Source organism: Hypanus sabinus, chromosome 30 (genome assembly GCF_030144855.1).
Source record: "Hypanus sabinus isolate sHypSab1 chromosome 30, sHypSab1.hap1, whole genome shotgun sequence".
Classification (NCBI taxonomy): Eukaryota; Metazoa; Chordata; class Chondrichthyes; order Myliobatiformes; family Dasyatidae; genus Hypanus; species Hypanus sabinus.
The window spans coordinates 11513361-11531124 of NC_082735.1; the positions used below are offsets into that span (position 1 = coordinate 11513361).

The following is a 17764-nucleotide window of genomic DNA, read 5'->3' on the forward strand; positions in this document are numbered from 1 at the left end:
TGTTATCAGCCCTTTTTCTACCCCCCCCCCCAACCACAATTATTTCCAGATGTGGTTATTGCAAAAGATGTGCAACTACAATTTAGTCCATCTGTTAAGGAGGGATTTTAATATGTAAGAAACAGTTCAGAGTTGGTTTACTGGGCTTATTCGTGGGATGGATGGACTGCCTCATGAGGATCTGTTGGAAATCTGGTGTTTAGAATAATCGTATTGAAAGATATCAGATCCTAAGTGATCTTGACAGAATTGGAAAAACAGAGGTTTCACTTTGCAAAGAATCTAGAACTAGGGGTGATTTTTAAAAATGTGGTGTCAATCCCCATTATATAAAAATTACTTTCATTTGGATTCTTGAAAATCTTCGGAATTCCCTTCCTCAAGGTAAGTGGATGCAGTCTTTAAATATATTTCAAACAGAGGTAGAGATTTTCCTGATACATGAGGGCGGGGGGGGGGGGGGGGGAACTGCTCCAGCAGACAGGAATTTAGAGCTTGAGTTGGAAACAGATGAGCGGTGGTGTTGTTAAATGGTGAAGCATGTTTGAAGGTGTGGAAATATATCTGTGACCCTGAATTCTTTATGAATTTGTAACTTTTGTGAAATGGAACGTAATGAAATGGGGTCTATGAGTTTCTAAGGTGCTTTGACGGTTTGGGTGAGAAAATTTACGTGTGTTTGTGTTATATCGGAACAAGCTATTTGCTGTGATGACAGGCAATTTGTTTTATGGCCAGAGGGTATGTTTTGATAACAGGGGGAATAGGATGAATCTTCTAAAGATGAAATGTGAGAATGAGATAAGAACGAAGACAGCAGAAGAATGTAATGTTTTAAGGAATGGAGCAATGAAATCATTGTTCCTTGTGGGAAAAAAGGTATAAAAGTACTTTGGTTGAAACAGAAGATCCAAGCTATACTTCCAGATGAAACTTAGCAAGAAGTATATCTCCCCTTGCAAGTAAAATAATAAATGCATTAATAATGAATAAACTCTTCTGGTACTTCCAGCTGGTTACAGCTATTGTTTATAACTGACGTTTTGCTGACAAACTCTACCATCTTCATCAGGGATGAAGTTTGGTGGTATTTATACCCCCATCGTCCGTCCCCCCTGATTGGTTAGTCCTCATCCAATCTGGTTTCTGCTGACCCACCTTGTTTAAAATTGAATTCCAGTTCTTATTTAGAGCAAGACCTTCATCATTGTTGAAGTTCTTTTACTCTAGTTTTATTTTGAATGGCTTCCTTCATCAGGGGGTCCCAAAAGCCATTGGCACGGCATGGTAGTTCTGTGCAGTTGAAGTCAATGCTGTGGCTGTTGTGAATGCAATGCTCTGCTCCTGCTGGTTTCTCTGGGTAACCCAAATGGATACAGCTCCTGTGCCCCTTGATGCAGGTTTCCACCACACCTCCTGTCTGGCTGATACACGTTGCTCTGCATCCACAGAGAATCCTGTCAATGCCAGCTGTCCTGGGAAAAACCTGGAAACCTAACAATGAGGAGAAGCCCATTGCTACTGCCTGTCTTCCTTATATTTCCAAGGTTTCTGGAAGGATTGCCAGGATCCTGAAGAAGTCATGGATTAATACCATCCACAAACCTGTAAGGAAGCTCAATCACAGCTTATGTGGGTCAAAGGTGACCTGGGACTCAGGGTGGATGGCGTTTACAGGATTCCTTGTGAATGCGGAGTGGTGTGTATTGGCTGGAAGCCTGAGAGTTTATTTATCATGAAGAGAGTGAGGTTACCATAACTAGAGAGAAGAAGAGATTATATATGCATTAGTAATGGTCCTTCAAGGATCTCTAGATTCTGGAATGGTTCTGGAAGATTGTAAATTTGCAAATGTCTCTCCACTCTTCAAGAAGGGAGGGAGGGAGAAGCAAGGAAACTATAGGCCACTTAGTTTGACCTCAGTGGTTGGGAAGAGGTTGGAGTCAATTATTAAGAATGAGGTCTCAGGATACTTGGAGGCACATGACAAAAAGGACCATAGTCGGCATGGTTTCCTCAAGGGAAACTCTTGCCTGAAAAATCTGTTGGAACTCTTTGAAGAAATAACAAGCAGGATTGACAAAAAAGAATTGGTTGAAGTTGTGTACTTGGATTTTCAGAAGTTTTTTGACGAGGTGCCACACATGAGGCTGCTTAAAAAACTAGAAGCCTATGGTATTACAGGAAAGGTTCTAGTATGGATAAAGCCTTGCTTTTATATTCTTTTAATGTTTTATGTTAATGATTTGGATGATGAAATTGACAATTTTGTTGAAAAGTTTGCAGACAATATGAAGATAGGTGGACGGAAAGTTAGCTTTGAGGAAGTAGAGAGGCTACAAAAGGACTTAGACAGATTAGGAGAAGGGGCAAAGAAATGGCAGATGGAATATAGTGTCGGGAAGTGTATGGCCATGCACTTTGGTAGAAGAAATGAACGGATTGACTATTTTCTAAATGGAGAGAAAATACAAAAAAAAACTGAGGTTAAAAGACTTGAGGGGGTGACCTCATTGAAACCTATTGAATGGTGAAAGGCCTTGATAAAATGGATGTAGAGAGAACATTTCCTTTGGTTGGAGAGTCTAAGACCAGAGGACACATCCTCAGAATAGAGGAACAGCTGTCCTTTTAGAACAGAGATGAGGAAGAATTTCTTTAGCCAGAGAGAGGTGAATGAATGTGGAATTCTTCACTACAGGCAGCTGTGGAGGCTAAGGCTGTATGTATATTTAAGGCAGAGGTTGATAGATTCTTGATTCGTCGGGGCATGAAAGGATATGGGAGGGTGGGCGAAGGTAGGAGATTGGGGCGGAAGGGAAAATTGGATCAGCCATGACGAAATGGCAGAACAGACACGATGGACCAAATGGCCCAAATCTGCTCCTGTGTTTTATGGTCTTACGTATGCCAAGAAAGCACTAGATCCTTTTTGCATTAATAATCTGATCTACTTTGAATTTGTTGTAGTTTGTTTCTTTATATTAGAAGACTTAGCTGAACAATACACAAGGAGGGGCTGGTCAATGAACATCACTGGGCTCTTTGACTTGCTAACTTTGTAATCTCAGTCCAGCTTTGTTAAAGTACGTTGAATTGTTCAGATCTACGTCTGGATGTCAGAATTGTAACTTGTAATTGCAAATCCAACAATTCTTCAATTTAAGACGTAGAACATCGTACACAGAATTTATCACTCACTATCACAGGTAGTTTAGGCAAACAGTCTGTGTGGAAATAAAATGTACAAGAGGTAAAACTAAAAGATAAGAAAAGTGTCTTGAAAATCTGAACATGAGGAGAGTTAGAAACATAGAAACATTGGAAATAGGTGCAGGAGTAGGCCCTTCGGCCCTTCGAGCTTGCACCGCCATTCAGTATGATCATGGCTGATCATCCAACTCAGAACCCTGTAGCTGCTTTCTCTCCATACCTCCGATCCCTTTAGCCACAAGGGCCATATCTAACTTCCTCTTAAATATAGCCAATGAACCGGCCTCAACTGTTTCCTGTGGCAGAGAATTCCACAGCTGTGACAGTCAATTGATTTGAGCTCACTCAATATGGCATAAAAATTGCATTTTTAAGTAACAAAGGATAATGGTGAAAATACTCAACAGGCCAGTAGCATTTCTTGCAAAGTAGCATCAGTAGTTTAAATGAAAGACACTTATGGATTCAAAGATTTTTACAGTAAGGAGATAGGCTCTTTGGCCCAACTTGTCCATACTAACTATTTACGTCGAAATGACCATCTCCCTCAACAAATCAAGCACTCCAGTCCAAGCAACATTCTTGTGAATCTTTTCAGCAGTTTCTGTTAAATATTTTTCCTGTAGTGTGGTGATGAAACTGAGCACAGTGTCTCATGGGTGGCCACACCAACCACTTGTACGCTGTAACATGATGCCCCAGTTGTTATATGCAACTGTCTTGGCTGATGAAGTTGAAAGCAAGTGTTTTATATGCTTTTTGACTTATGTTGCCTCTTTAAAGGAAACTATGTATTGGTACCAAAAGGTCTCACTAATCAACCTGGCAGGCTCCCCACACCCTGCCGTTCACTGTATATGTTCTCACTGGGTTTAACTTCACAAAATGTATCACTATGCACTCATGTAAGTTAAATTCATCAGAACTCGTTTTGAAATAAAAATTGAAAATGTTGGAGATCCTTAGGTTAGAATCAGAACCAGGTTTAATATCACCAGCATTATGTTGTGAAATTTGGTGTTATACAGCAGCAGTACATTGCAATATATAACAAAACCTGCAAATTAAAGTATATTAAAATGTCAAATTAAATGTGTGTAGGCCTCCGTTAGTCTCGGTAGACCATGGATTTGCACCTTGGAAAGTTTCCAGGGCACAAGCCTGGGCAAGGTTTTCTTTTCATAGAAGACCAGCAGTTGCTCAAGCTGCAAGTCTCCCCTCTCCATGCCACCAATGTTGTCCAAGGGAAGGGCATTAGGTCAAATTAAATAAATAGTGCAAAAAGAGATAAAGAGTGGGGTTCACAGATTGAGTCCAATTCAAACTCTGATGGCAGAGGGGAAGAAGCTATTCCTGAATCTTTGAGTGTGTGCCTTCAGGCTCCTGTACCTCTTCTCTGATAGTAGCAATGAGGAGAGGGCATGTCCTGGGTGATGGGGTCTTTAAATATGGATGCCACCTTTTTGAGGCATCGCTGCTGGGGAGCCTGGTGCTCACGACGCAGTTGGCAGAGTTTGCGACTTTCTACAGCTTTTCCGGATCCTGTGCGTCTCTCCATGCCACACTGTGATGTAACCACACAGAATTATCTCCACAAACATCTGCAGACATTTGCCAGTGTCTTTGACAACATACCAAATCTCCTCAAACTCCTCACGAAATATATCCGATGTTGTGCCTTCTTTGTAAGTGCACCGTTAAGTTGGGTCCAGGATAGATCCTCGGAGATGTTATCACCCAGTAACTTGAAATTGCTCCCCTTTTCTCATCTCTGGATGAGGACTGGTGTGTGTGTGCCCTTGTCTAACCCTTTCTGAAGTCCCCAATCAGATCCGAAGTAAAAAACCTAATTTTGGAAATGCATCTGATGAAAGAAATGCAGAGTTAACATGTCCATTAGAACTGATTCAGAAGTGTTTCCCTCTCATAAGAAATAGAAGCAGGAGTTGGCCATCTGGCCCATCGTGGCTGATCTGACCATGGGCTTAACTCCACCTACCTGCCTTTTCCCCATAACCCTTAATTCCTCTTCTGAGCAAAAATCTATCCAAATATATTTACAAAGCTAGCCTCCACTGTTTCATTGGGCAGAGAATTCCACAGATTCACCACTCTCTGGGTAAAGCAGTTCCTCCTCATCTCCACCCGAAATCTACTCCCCGGAGTCTTGAGGCCACATCCCCTAGTTCTAGTCTCATCTTATCTATCCCTTTCATCAGTTTATCTGTTTCCATAAGATCTCCTCTCATTCTTCTGAATGCCAGCGAGCAGGTCTCCGTGAGCAGCTGCGAGACCACTTTAGCACTTTAAACTAAACTTTTTTGAATAATAAGAAATATTCACACAAATAAATCGTGCAATGGCTTTTCTTTCCTACATTTATAGACAATGCACTAAATTAGCATTTAACTACAGTTCTTAAAGCTTTTAGCACCTTGTCAGATTATTTTCCCAGCCTGAAGAAGGGTTGAGTTTTTATTCATTTCCGGAGATACCGCCTGCATGCTTTGTTCTAGCAGATTAACTCTTCAACGTAACGCCAGGACGTAACACTCCCCCGCCCACCCCGATTGCGGAAGTCGCGGGCGGCACGCGCCGGCCGGGCCCTGTCACTCAGCGGTTGCCCCGGGTGCCGGTGGTCGCCATGGCGCTGCGGGTTCCATGCTGACGTTGCGCGCGTCGGTTCGCTCCCTGCTGGCGGCGATGAGGAACGAGGCGGCGGCCGGCGGTCTGGTGAAGGTGCGCCGGCTGCGGCAGCCGGAGCCCGGCCAGCCCGTGGGCGCCGGGCCCAGGCTGAGTTCGCGGCCTTGGGCTGGAGCAGGAGGTAAGTGGGGCTTGAATGCTTGAGGAGGCCCGGGCTGTTCGCGCTGTTACCCGAGGGAACCCGGCGGTTCCGAGCTCGTCCACACGGTCTGAGTCTGGTCTCCAGGTAACCTGGCCTCTGGTGAAGGGCGACTGTTCATTCCCCTACTTAGATGCTGACTGCTCTGCTGAGTTCATTCAGCACTTTGTGTTTGTTGCTCAAGATTTCCAGCATCTGCAAAATCTGTAGCCTGGCCCTTTAATGCCCAGGCTTGTCCAGGTAATCTGCCTTCCTTTAATCAAGGGTTTCGTGAGGCAAATGCTTGACTTTAAAGAAATAAGCAAGATCATTTAGGGTTTGATATTGGATACAGGTGATTCCTTAGAAAGGAATTCTTATTATTATTTCTCCTCTTCCTTTCCAGTCCTAACAACCATATAACAATTACAGCACGGAAACAGGCCATCTCGGCCCTTTTAGTTCATACCGAACGCTTACTCTCACCTAGTCCCACCGACCTGCACTCAGCCCATAACCCTCCATTCCATTCCTGTCCATATACCTATCTAGTTTTTTTAAAATGACAATATCGAACCTGTCTCTACCACTTCTACTGGAAGCTCATTCCACACAGCTACCACTCTCTGAATAAAGAAATCCCCCCTCGTGTTACCCCTAAACTTTTGCCACCTGACTCTCAACTCATGTCCTCTTGTTTGAATCTCCCCTACTCAATGGAAAAAAGCCTATTCACGTCAACTCCATCTATCCCCTTCATAATTTTAAATACCTCAATCAAGTCCCTCCTCAATCTTCTACGTTCCAAAGAATAAAGACCTAACTTGTTCAACCTTTCCCTGTAACTTAGGTGCTGAAACCCAGGTAACATTCTAGTAAATCTCCTCTATACTCTCTCTATTTTGTTGACATCTTTCCTATAATTTGGTGACCAGAACTGTACACAATACTCCAAATTTGGCCTCACCAATGCCTTGTACAATTTTAACATTACATCCCAACTCCTATACTCAATGCTCTGATTTATAAAGGCCAGCATAGCAAAAGCTTTCTTCACCACCCTATCCACATGAGATTTTACCTTCGGGGAACTTCATTATTTCTAGATCACTCTGTCTACTGTATTCCTTAATGCCCTACCATTTACCATGTATGTCCTATTTTGATTAGTCTTACCAAAATGTAGTACCTCAAACTTATCAGCATTAAACTCCATCTGCCTTCTTTCAGCCCACTCTTCTAACTGGGTTAAATCTCTGCAAGCTTTGAAAACCTACTTCATTATCCACAACGCTACCTATCTTAGTATCATCTAATGTGGAGACTCGTCCAAAAATGTCCACCGTTCAGGGCCCTAAACAGTCCTTCCAGGTGAGGAGACACTTCACCAGTTGGGGTCATCTACTGTATCTGGTGCTCCCGGTGTGGCCTCCTGTATATCGGTGAGACCCGACCGACGTAGATTGGGAGACCGCTTCACTGAGCACCTACCACTTTTTCCGCTAGGAAAAGCAGGGTCTCCCAGCGGCCACCCATTTCAATTGCACTTCCCATTCCCATATGTCCATCCATGGCCTCCTGTAGTGTCGTGATGCGGCTACACTCAGGTTGAAGGAGCAACACCTTTTATTCCCTCTGGGTAGCCTCCAACCTGATGCCAGGAACATCGATATCACAAATTTCCGGTAATGGGCCCCTCCCTCCCCGTTCCCCTGCTCTACCACAACTCTTCCTCCACCACTCTCCTCCTCCTCTTCCCAGACTACCTCAGAATATGGGGCATTTTGGACCAGACTAAGAAGAGTTGGCAAGACCATCATAGAAGAGCATAGAATAAATAACTGAAATGCCAATCACCCAATTGTTTTTCAATGTTGAACAATCATTAAACTTGATCTTGGTGCAGTGGTCTTTAATTTGCAATAGAAAATAATTTAATCAAGAAAAAGAAAACCAATGGCACTTAAGAGGAATTTTTTAAGGTTAAAATCCTTTCCATGTTTTCAACCAATATGGAGGAAAAATGAAATCTTTTTTATTATTAAAGTTTGACTGAAAGTTATGAAGCATTATGTTCACAAGAATGATTCCAGGAATGAAAGGGTTATCATATGAGGAATGTTTGGCTCTAGGTCTGTACTTACTGGAATGCAGAAGCATGGGGTGGGGGGGGGGGGGGGGATCTCGTTGAAACCTTTCGAATGTTGAAAGGCCCAGACAGAGTAAATGTGGAAAGGATGTTTCCCGTGGTGGGAGAGTCTAGGACAAGAGGACACAGCTTCAGGATAGAGGGGCACCCTTTCAAAACAGATGTGGAGTAATTTCTTTAGCCAAAGGGTGGTGAATTTATGGAATTTGTTGCCACAGGCAGCTGTGGAGGCCAGGTCGTTGGGTGTATTTAAGGCAGAGATTGATAGGTCCTTGATTGGACATGACATCTAAGGTTACGGGGAGCAATCTGGGAACTGGGGTTGAGGAGGAGAGAATAAAAAAGGATCAGCCATGGTTGAATGGCGGAGCAGACTCGATAGGTCAGATGGCCTCATTCTGCTCCTGTATCTTATTTTCAACAAAATAATGACCACTTTTCAATATTGGCTCATGTTTACAACGGAATGGTACAGGCCCCTGAACCCAAGCTAATAAAACTATTGACACCTAAACCATTCTGCCTGCGTGTGGTCCATTTCTCTCCATTCTCTGCATATTCCTATTTAAGAGAATAGAGGCAGATAATACAGTGACATCTGTCTGCCTCCACCACCCTTGGTAGTGCATTCCAGGCACTCCTCTCTCTGTTTATATATAAAAAAAAACAACCTGCATCGCACATCTTTGAACTTTACACTCTCACTGTAGTTGCACGCCCTTTAGTATTAGACATTTCAACCCTGCGGAAAATGGCTACTGGTTGTCTACGTTATCTATGCCTCTTGCGAATTTTGTAAACTTCTCAACATGAGAATGTCTGCAGATGCTGGAAATCCGAAGCACCACACCTAAAATACTGGAGGAACTCAGCAGATCAGGCAGCATCTATGGGGGGGGGGGGGGGCCGGGAATAGATAGTGGACGTTTCAGGCTGAGTATGAAGGGAGAAGATGCCAAAGTGAAAAGTTGGGGGGAAGGGGAAGGAGGCTAACTGGAAGGTGATGGGTGAAGTCAGGTGGGTGGGAAAGTTCAAGGGCTGGAGAAGTAAGAATCTGATAGAGTGGACCATAGGAGAAAGGGAAGGAGGAGGAGAATCGGGTGAGAAGAGGTAAAAGATCAGAGTAAGAAATAGATGAAGGGGTTGGGAGGGGGTAGAATTTGTTTATTGAAGGAGAAATCAATATTCATGCCATCAAGTTGGAGGCTACTCAGACAGAGTGTGGCTTCATCTTGACGCAAGAGGAAGCCATAAAGTTCTATTAGGTCTCCCCTGAGCCTTCAATGCTCCAGAGAAGAGAACCCTATAACTTCCTATCGCATATTCCATCTAACCCAGGCAGCAAGTGAGTGAGCCTCTTCATTCTTCCTATAATGAAGTGACCAAAATTGAATGCAATACACTAGATGTGGCCTAACCAAATAGCTTACTCTTGAACTTAGTGCCTCAACCCATGAAAGCAAGCATGCCATATGCCTTCTTTGTCAACCTATTAACTTATGCCAGGTTCTTATTCTGAATCTGGGAAACAATTTCATCTGCTGGTAGAAATATCAGCAAGAATTTTTATCCAGTGTCTTCCAGCGCTCTCTGTTCAAATACTGAGACCATCTAGGATAACTTGTTAAGTAAGGAGTGGAAATGTAGATTCTAAAGTCACTGAGAACCCATCTGCACGTACTCGATTATTGGAGCAACAAATTTCATCTGGCTGTCCTTGATTTTCATTTTTTGTATTGAATTTCTAGAATGTCATTAGAACTTGGATTGAAATTGTTCAGTATTGACCTGAGTACCTGCTTGACGTGAATTCATAGTTCAATACATAACTGTTCTCTTTACCCAGATTGGAATGAGGTGTTGAGGGAAACTGTAAGTGTTCTCCAGTGTGGTCGGGTAGTGGCAGTTCCAACAGACACTATCTATGGAATTGCCTGCCTGGCCCAGAACTCCGAAGCTATCCGAAGAATTTATGATATTAAAGGACGGAATTCAGACAAGCCATTAGCTATCTCTGTTGGAAATGTTGAAGATATTTATAAGTGAGTGAAAGTACAGAAGAAACCAAAACTTCAAAATCTGTGTGATATTTCATTGTTTTGGGGTATGTGTCGCAGCAAGCTCCTCTTTTAATATCTGAATATTTTTTTAAAAGTTAATTTGTAGGACAAAATTTCTGTAAATAGCTGAAGTTTTGGAGATTGTTGTGAGATGAAAACTATAACAGGGTTCTGAGACAAAGACTGCTAGAAGGGAGATTGGGTAGTATTTCTTAACTAATAGTTAATAGTTTTGGAAAATACTGCAAATAAATAGACTATTTAACAAATGATATAAACAGACTACATAGCAAAGTGCCTTGGAAATTAGAGATTGGAAGATGGCAAAGGCATGTAGGGGGTTGTTAGTCTGAAAAGCTACTTGTTGGGCATTTGATTTTTTCACTGTATAAAAAGTTTGTTTTCAATTGATCTTTCTTAATAGTTTGACCATCCAGTATTATGTAAGTGTGCAAAATATATATTTCTTTGTAATTGTGATTGATTTTTTTTTTGCTTTTACAGGTACTGTAAGGTCACTGTTTCTGACCAATTATTAAGAGATCTTCTGCCAGGACCTGTAACATTGGTTTTTACGCGATCAGAGGAGTTGAATAAAGATTTAAACCCTTTCACTGATGTAAGCTAGAGAAGAAATTGATTTTTTTTTGTTTGATCATATGATTTTGACCTATGGTATTGCAGAATTGTGAAACTTTCCCGAGCTAGTCTGTTATTATAAATTGATTACATCACAATTGCTGTTCTTCGAGTTACGAAGATATGCTCATTGACGTGAAGTTCTTAAACTTTTCCATGTCACTTGTAGTTGGTGGGTGTTCGTATTCCAAAACATTCGTTTATGCAGAAACTGGCACAACAGTGCGGTGAACCTCTGGCTTTGACAAGTGCCAATGTCAGCTCTCAAAACAGCACCCTGACTCCAGAGGTGAGTCTCCTTCAGTATGAGTAAATATTTAAGTTACATGAGACGTCTTTGGGATACTTTTTCAAATTGTTCTCTAGTTGCATAAAATTTAAAAAAAAATCTTTTTTCCAGAGAGCAGAACTTTCAGTATTGCTCAATTCACTGTTCTCTGTTGTAACAAATTGACATGATGGGTGCTAGCAAGGTGCTGGGGGTGAATTGTGAATATTGGTAGTTGCCCTTGATTCAGTTATTAAATGTGCACTTTATTAGCAGATTTGTTGGAAAGTAGTTCTTTCTTTCCATTTCTGCAATGGTAGAAACTTGAGGCAGCAGATATTTACAATAAAAAAACTGAATACATTCATTTAGAGCTCCATTTAAAATTAGGCTATAGGATAAAGAGTTATTGATACAAATTATAAGCAGGTAGATTAGTTGATAAAGAATGTGTTGTCTGGACTTACATTCGTGTTGAATGGGAAAGGTTTAAAATTGAAATAATAGTTCAAAGAAAGACAATCAGGAGGTGTAGCAGCAGGAGTATTTATTACCACAGTCCATAACGTCATGCCCCATAATTATGCCTCATAATTCTGCTATAGTTTTATAATTGAGCCAGAGATCAGTTGTTGCCTTAAGAAAAAGGGCTTGTTGGAGAACGAGGTGTATCAAAAAAAAGAGTTAACAACACACAATGGCAACTTACAGTCATTAAGGCTCAGTGATCCTGCAGGCAACAGAGCAAACTGGTGCTCTTTAGTTCTGTCACTTCAAGTCAAATGCTGGTTTATACTTGAATGGTTAACAAAAGGAGGCAGTGTTTCCTTAACGATGGTAGGACCCAGCATGTGAACACTGAGGATGAAGCGTCAGGAATTACTGTATGTCCCCTAAGAAGAGCCATTTTGGTGATTGTTTCAGTTTCCTTCCAAGATCCTGGTCACCAAAAGGACTAGTTGTGCTGAATTGACTCATTTTACATTATTGAGAAACACGGGATGTGGGAAGATTGGACGGGAGGTGAGAGAATTAGCCATGTCTTTTGGTAAGCTGTTTCAGATTTAACAATGGCATCCACTTCACAATATGGGAAGTTGCCTCTAGGTTCCGTTCATACAAGTCAAGACAAATCCAGTCTGGTTTATTGGTCCACTTGCAATGGCATCAGAGTTACGGAAGCTGTCGTCAGCAGTGCTGTGTAGTGGCACTTGTTCTCCAGCAGGTTGATTGCTCACGTCCAGTTTAGGTTCTTGGCAGGACTGCTGAATTCCAGACCTAATCATGTCCCTGGTCAAACATAACCCAGATCTAAGGTGTGAGTAACTGACCTTATTGTTAAGGCAGTTAATAACCAAGTTTGGCATCAAAGAAACCTGTAGAGCTGAATTCATTAGGTATCTAAGGGAGGAAATCCAATGTTTTAGTCCTGCGTCGTACAAAAGAAGGTACTAATGGCTACTAGGTAGTTCTGTTTCAGGGAACTGTACAGAAGTTTCCAGGCCCAATCATTTTCAACTGCTTCATTAATCACCTACCCTCCTTCCTAAAGCTCAGAACGACTGATGATTTCACAGTGCTCAGTTCCATTTACAGCTATTCTGCAAGTTGTCCACAACTATTCTGCATGTCCACACCTTTGTGGAGAAGAAGATGCCTTACTTACTGGACATGGACTGTGTGTGGCAAATTCACAAATGAAACGACTGATGTTGGCAGGATCTCAGGTGGTGAAAAGGAGTGAGACAGATTAGTGGCTTGAGTGGTATCACAACAACAATCTTGCACAATGTCAGTAAGACCAAGGAAATGATTGTGGATTTCAGGAAGGGGAAGTCAAGAAAACACGCAACAGTTCTGATTGGGAGGTCCACAGTGGAAAGGGTGAGCAGTGTCCAGTTCCTGGGTGTCGCCATCTCTGAACATCTATCCTGGGGACAACACATTGATGCAGTTATGAATAATAATTCCTATTCTTTGTCAGCAACTATATTGCATTAGGAGCTTGAGGAGATTTGGTATGTCAACAAAGACTAGCAAATTTCTATGGTTGTGCTATGGAGAGTATTCTAACTGGTTACATCACCACCTGTATGGAGGGGCCACTGTACAGGATTGGAAAAGGCTGCAGAGGGTTGTAAACCCCAGTCAGCTCCATAGGCACCATTGAGGACATCTTCAAAAGGCAATGTTTCAAAAATGCAAATCATCTTTGAGGACCCCCGTCACCCAGGACATGTCCTTTTCTCATTGCTACCATCCGGGAAGAGGTACAGGAACTTGAAGACACACTCAACATTTTAGGAATGGGGCACAGGATTCCCTCTGCCATCAGATTTCCATACAGGCAACTATGAACTATTTTTGCCCTTTTTGTACTCAATTTAATTTTTAAATATTTTTTATTGTAGTTTTATATGTTGTGAAATTCTACTGCTGCAAAACAAGAAATATAACAACATGTCAGTGATTCTGATTTGTGCTCAGCGATAACCTCCAGTAAAGTGCAGCTACCTTTATTAAAAGGACAGTAGATGCTCAAGAAGATGGGATGGTCAGTAAATACTGGTCTTGCATGAGATGCTCTCACCCTGAAAATGGAATTTAGAAAAAACAAATAGAAAATAGTGTTGTGGAACCTTTAATTGAAAATTGGTTCAAATAACGGCTTTGGATAAGATGCAGTACTATCTCACCAGGGCAATCAGATTTATGAAGAAAATTATGGTTACAGTTCACGTGAACCAGGCTTGCATTTCAAGTCGGCCAGTGGTTTAGTGACATCCGCACTGGATTTTGAGGCGAGTAGTCCCAGGTTTGAATCTGGTAGGCTCCTTGCATACTTTCCTTCCATGCTGGGTTGAGCATTGAGCTAGCAACTTGGCCTTGTTTTTAAAAAAAGACAAAAGTGCTTAAGAAATAGCAAGGTTGCCACCTGATGCACCAAAGGCACTTAAAGGGACAACAAAGCTCATGTTTACTTGATGTATTCAAAATGTAGATGTTTAGCATGTACTTGGTGCTTTGCTGTCATTGTTATGTTTTGATTATTTTATATATTTTTTTAAAGATCAGCATGTTACAACTCTCACTACTTAATTCTTTGAAGTAATTTTCTTGATTGTCTCTATGTAAACTCCATGTGTGTTCCGTCTATGTACATATCCACATTTTGGATTGCTCACTGAACCATTCCAAGCAAATGTCTGGCAGTCTGTGTGTGGCCAGAGTAGGTCTCTGTTCCCTCCCGAAAACATCTCAGTTGTCTTGAGCTGCTGTATTTTCTAATCAGGATCAGGCATTCAGTCAGTTTTTGAATAATAATTGCCAGATTTTGGTTTGTCAGGCCAATTTAAATTTTGCAAGTAGGCTTTGGTAGCAAACAGGAATTGCAGCATTGTGGTCATCAATTCCTGTTGATTACTGATGCTACTTTCCTTACTGTATCTTGATTCAAAAGAAGTGATTAAATCTGACCTTGTTTAATTTCTGTCAAATATCTGCAGGAATTTAAAGATCTTTGGCCTTTGTTGGATCTTGTTGTTGATGGTGGGCCTATTGGTGATATGATGAGCCCTGAGTGTCGGTTAGGATCAACGGTGGTTAACTTGGCCACACCTGGAAAATATAGTATCATCAGGCCTGGTTGGTAAGTATCCATTTAATATGTTGAATAAATCATACAATACAATGAGGTCATTTGGCCCATTGTCTCTATGGTAGCTCTTTGATAGTGTGATCTGTTTGGTTCCAGTTTACTTTTCCTTGGTCATCATAATTTGATGTGTATTTTTGATAAAGAAATGCTCATCAATTTTCTTGGATCCATGTTCTTCAGTTATTGACAACCTGCATTTTCAGCTATTTGCTGTTTCTTCAATGAATAAATCATACAAGCACCAGTATTGCATTCAAAACAATTACAGCTTGTTACCACTCCTTCCTGACTCGAGTCGTGAATCCTACTCCTGATTTTAATCTGTGACCTACACTGTTGGTCTTGGGTTAGGCATCATAGTCAGCTGTGCCGATTTCCTAGAGAGTGAGTTTTTGTAAGTGTCTGTAGGTGGATTGTGTGGATACCATTACACCATTCACAGCACTGGTTGGGCAATAAAATTAGTTTCTTTGCTTTTTCAACAGCTTGCAGTGATCTTTCATTTCCCATCTACTTTTGCCAGTTGTCTTAAACTCGTGTCCATTGATTGATTGACCTTTATGTGTGCCTGATATATAGAAATGTGTTGCTTCTAAAGATTTTGCATTGCTTTGGAGTTTACAGGTCAAAGATCTAATTATTTTTTTTTCTTTTTCTCTCTCTCCTACCTCCACAAGCAGTGCATTTACGACAACGGTGGAAATCCTCCAGAAGGAGCATGGAATGTCCGCAGAATGCTAAAACTGATAGAAGCTTTATCAGAAATTGTTTCTTTGCTCCAGACAAAACAAAACGCGCAACCTAATGTCTTCATTTGTTCTTGCATCGAGGTTTGGATTCCAAAGAAACATTTGCATATGCATTGTTTTATCGATGGTTGTGCTGTGTATGCACTTCCTAATCCTTGTAACATCTACTGATTGACTTCCCATTATACACTTATTCTCGGTTGGTCTTACATAGTGCAGTTTGAAGACCAAAGTCTTATCCCAAGAATAACTTGGGTCTGAGCATGGAGCTCAGGGCTGTTGTCATCCACTCTGGTTGCAGTAATCTTGATGTAATGGAATGTCTTTTGCTAAATGGAATTGATCAAGATGGAATATTTAAATATTGTGCACTTTTGTCACTTCCTGGGATCTACATCTACCTTTCATAAGGTACAGCTATGAGGAAATCTGCTGATACTGGAAATCCAAAGCAACACACAAAATACAAGAGGAGCTCAGCAGGCCAGACAGCAGCTATAGGGGAAAAAAAAGGTAAACAGTCAGTGTTTCAGTTGGCAGTGGAAAGGAAGGGGAAAAGTCAGACTGGGAAGGTGGTAAGTAGTACAAGGTGGGACCATCACCTCCCTCTGGTACTCCTCCACTTCCCTTTCTTTCATGGTCTTCTCTCCACTCCCATCAGGTTCCTCCTCCTCCAGCCCTTTATCCCTTTCAACAACTTCCCAGCTCTTCACTTCACCCACTCGCCCTCTCCCCACCACCTATCACCTGCCTCCTTATACTACTTCCGCCCCTCTTCTGAGTCTGACCTTTCCTCTTCCTTTCCAGTCTCAGCCTGAAACATTGACTGTTTACTCTTTTGCCTAGATACAACCTGGCCTGCTGAGTTCCTCCAGCATTTTGTGTGTGTTGTTTAAGATATAGCTGTTAATCATTTTTATACTATTTCCATTTTCATACTTGACTACCTGTGTGATGTTCTGTCTGGGGTCTTGTAACACTCACTGTATGTCATAGCTTTGATTTTATCAGTAGCCAAATAACTACTGAATATGAGTTCAGTTTGAATATTTTGATTCCAGTGAATCATAAGGAGTAATTTTAAATGAGGTCTTGCTTGGTGTTTTTTTTATTCATAGTTAATCAAAAGAAAGTAGTTGCCTTTTATGAGCTATGGCAAGTGTAAGTGGTTTTGCTTGGGAATAAAATTAAAGTCTACCCGGCAATGGCCAATGTGAATCTAGGATTAGTAATATTTTTGCGTATGACTTACAATTTCTGTAAATATAACTGCTATTTGTGCATATTTCTGATTTTCAGTTTAAGAACTCAGCATTACGAAGAAATTATGCTCTCAGTCTTGGCAGTTGGGTGAATATTTGACTCAGTTTCAGCAATAATTCTATATGACATGGTAAGATTTAGTCAGGCAGCAATGTAACAAAATCTATCAAAACTGCATTTTGAATAATTTAATAGCGTTAGCCTACTTTTAACAACCCTGGAGGTCATACATTGCTCTTTGAAAGATTTCACAGGATATTGTCACATGTTATGTAAGAATATCAGAACAAAAATAAAGGGGTAGGGGTAGGAATCTATATTGCCTTGCAAAGCAAAGTGGAAGGGCATTTCTGAACTGGTCTAGCCATGCATGTGTGATAGCATCAAGTGTGATCTGAGCCAACCTTCCCTTCGTGGAAGGAACGCAGTGTTACATGCTCCAAATTCCAGCCACTTGTGTTGCAGGCCTTTCCTTCATTTACAGTCTGCCATTTGGCAAGATTGGTCATTACTTTCCTGGTACTATGGACTTTTCGCTTCACAAGGTCTCTTAAACTGTCAATAAATCCATGCATTTCGGGGTAAAGCACTTCTCTGACCTGGCTGTGTAGGTACTTTCTTCACAATCATTCACTGTGTAGTTGCCTGACAATTGCTTAGAGGGAAGTAATTACTTCAGAGGGAAGTATTGTACCTATCTAAATTTCTCAGACATTTCCATATTCAATGTAGAATAATGTTATTCCTCAAGTACCTCTGAACTTTGTAAAGTGTTCATTTTATCCACCATAAGCTAGTACGATACAAGTTATTTTAAGCAATAATTTCGTAGTAGTCATCTGTCCACACCATTTTCCATTTGTACACTCGTCCTTGACTATGTCAATAAACAGCAATCAGTTTTACCCTTGGTCCATGTTGTGGCACTGCCTTGAAATTGAACT

At 41.3% G+C, this 17764-nt stretch overlaps 1 protein-coding gene across 1 annotated transcript; it reads left to right on the forward strand.

Moving 5' to 3' along the window:
- Positions 1-5780: 5780 nt before the first annotated feature.
- yrdc (yrdC N(6)-threonylcarbamoyltransferase domain containing) lies at positions 5781-17725 on the forward strand. The gene is made up of 6 exons (XM_059954339.1): positions 5781-6037; positions 10030-10225; positions 10748-10862; positions 11052-11171; positions 14657-14799; positions 15486-17725. The coding sequence occupies exons 1-6, from the start codon at positions 5875-5877 to the stop codon at positions 15547-15549; spliced, it is 801 nt and encodes a 266-aa protein (XP_059810322.1). The 5' UTR covers positions 5781-5874; the 3' UTR covers positions 15550-17725.
- Positions 17726-17764: the final 39 nt, after the last annotated feature.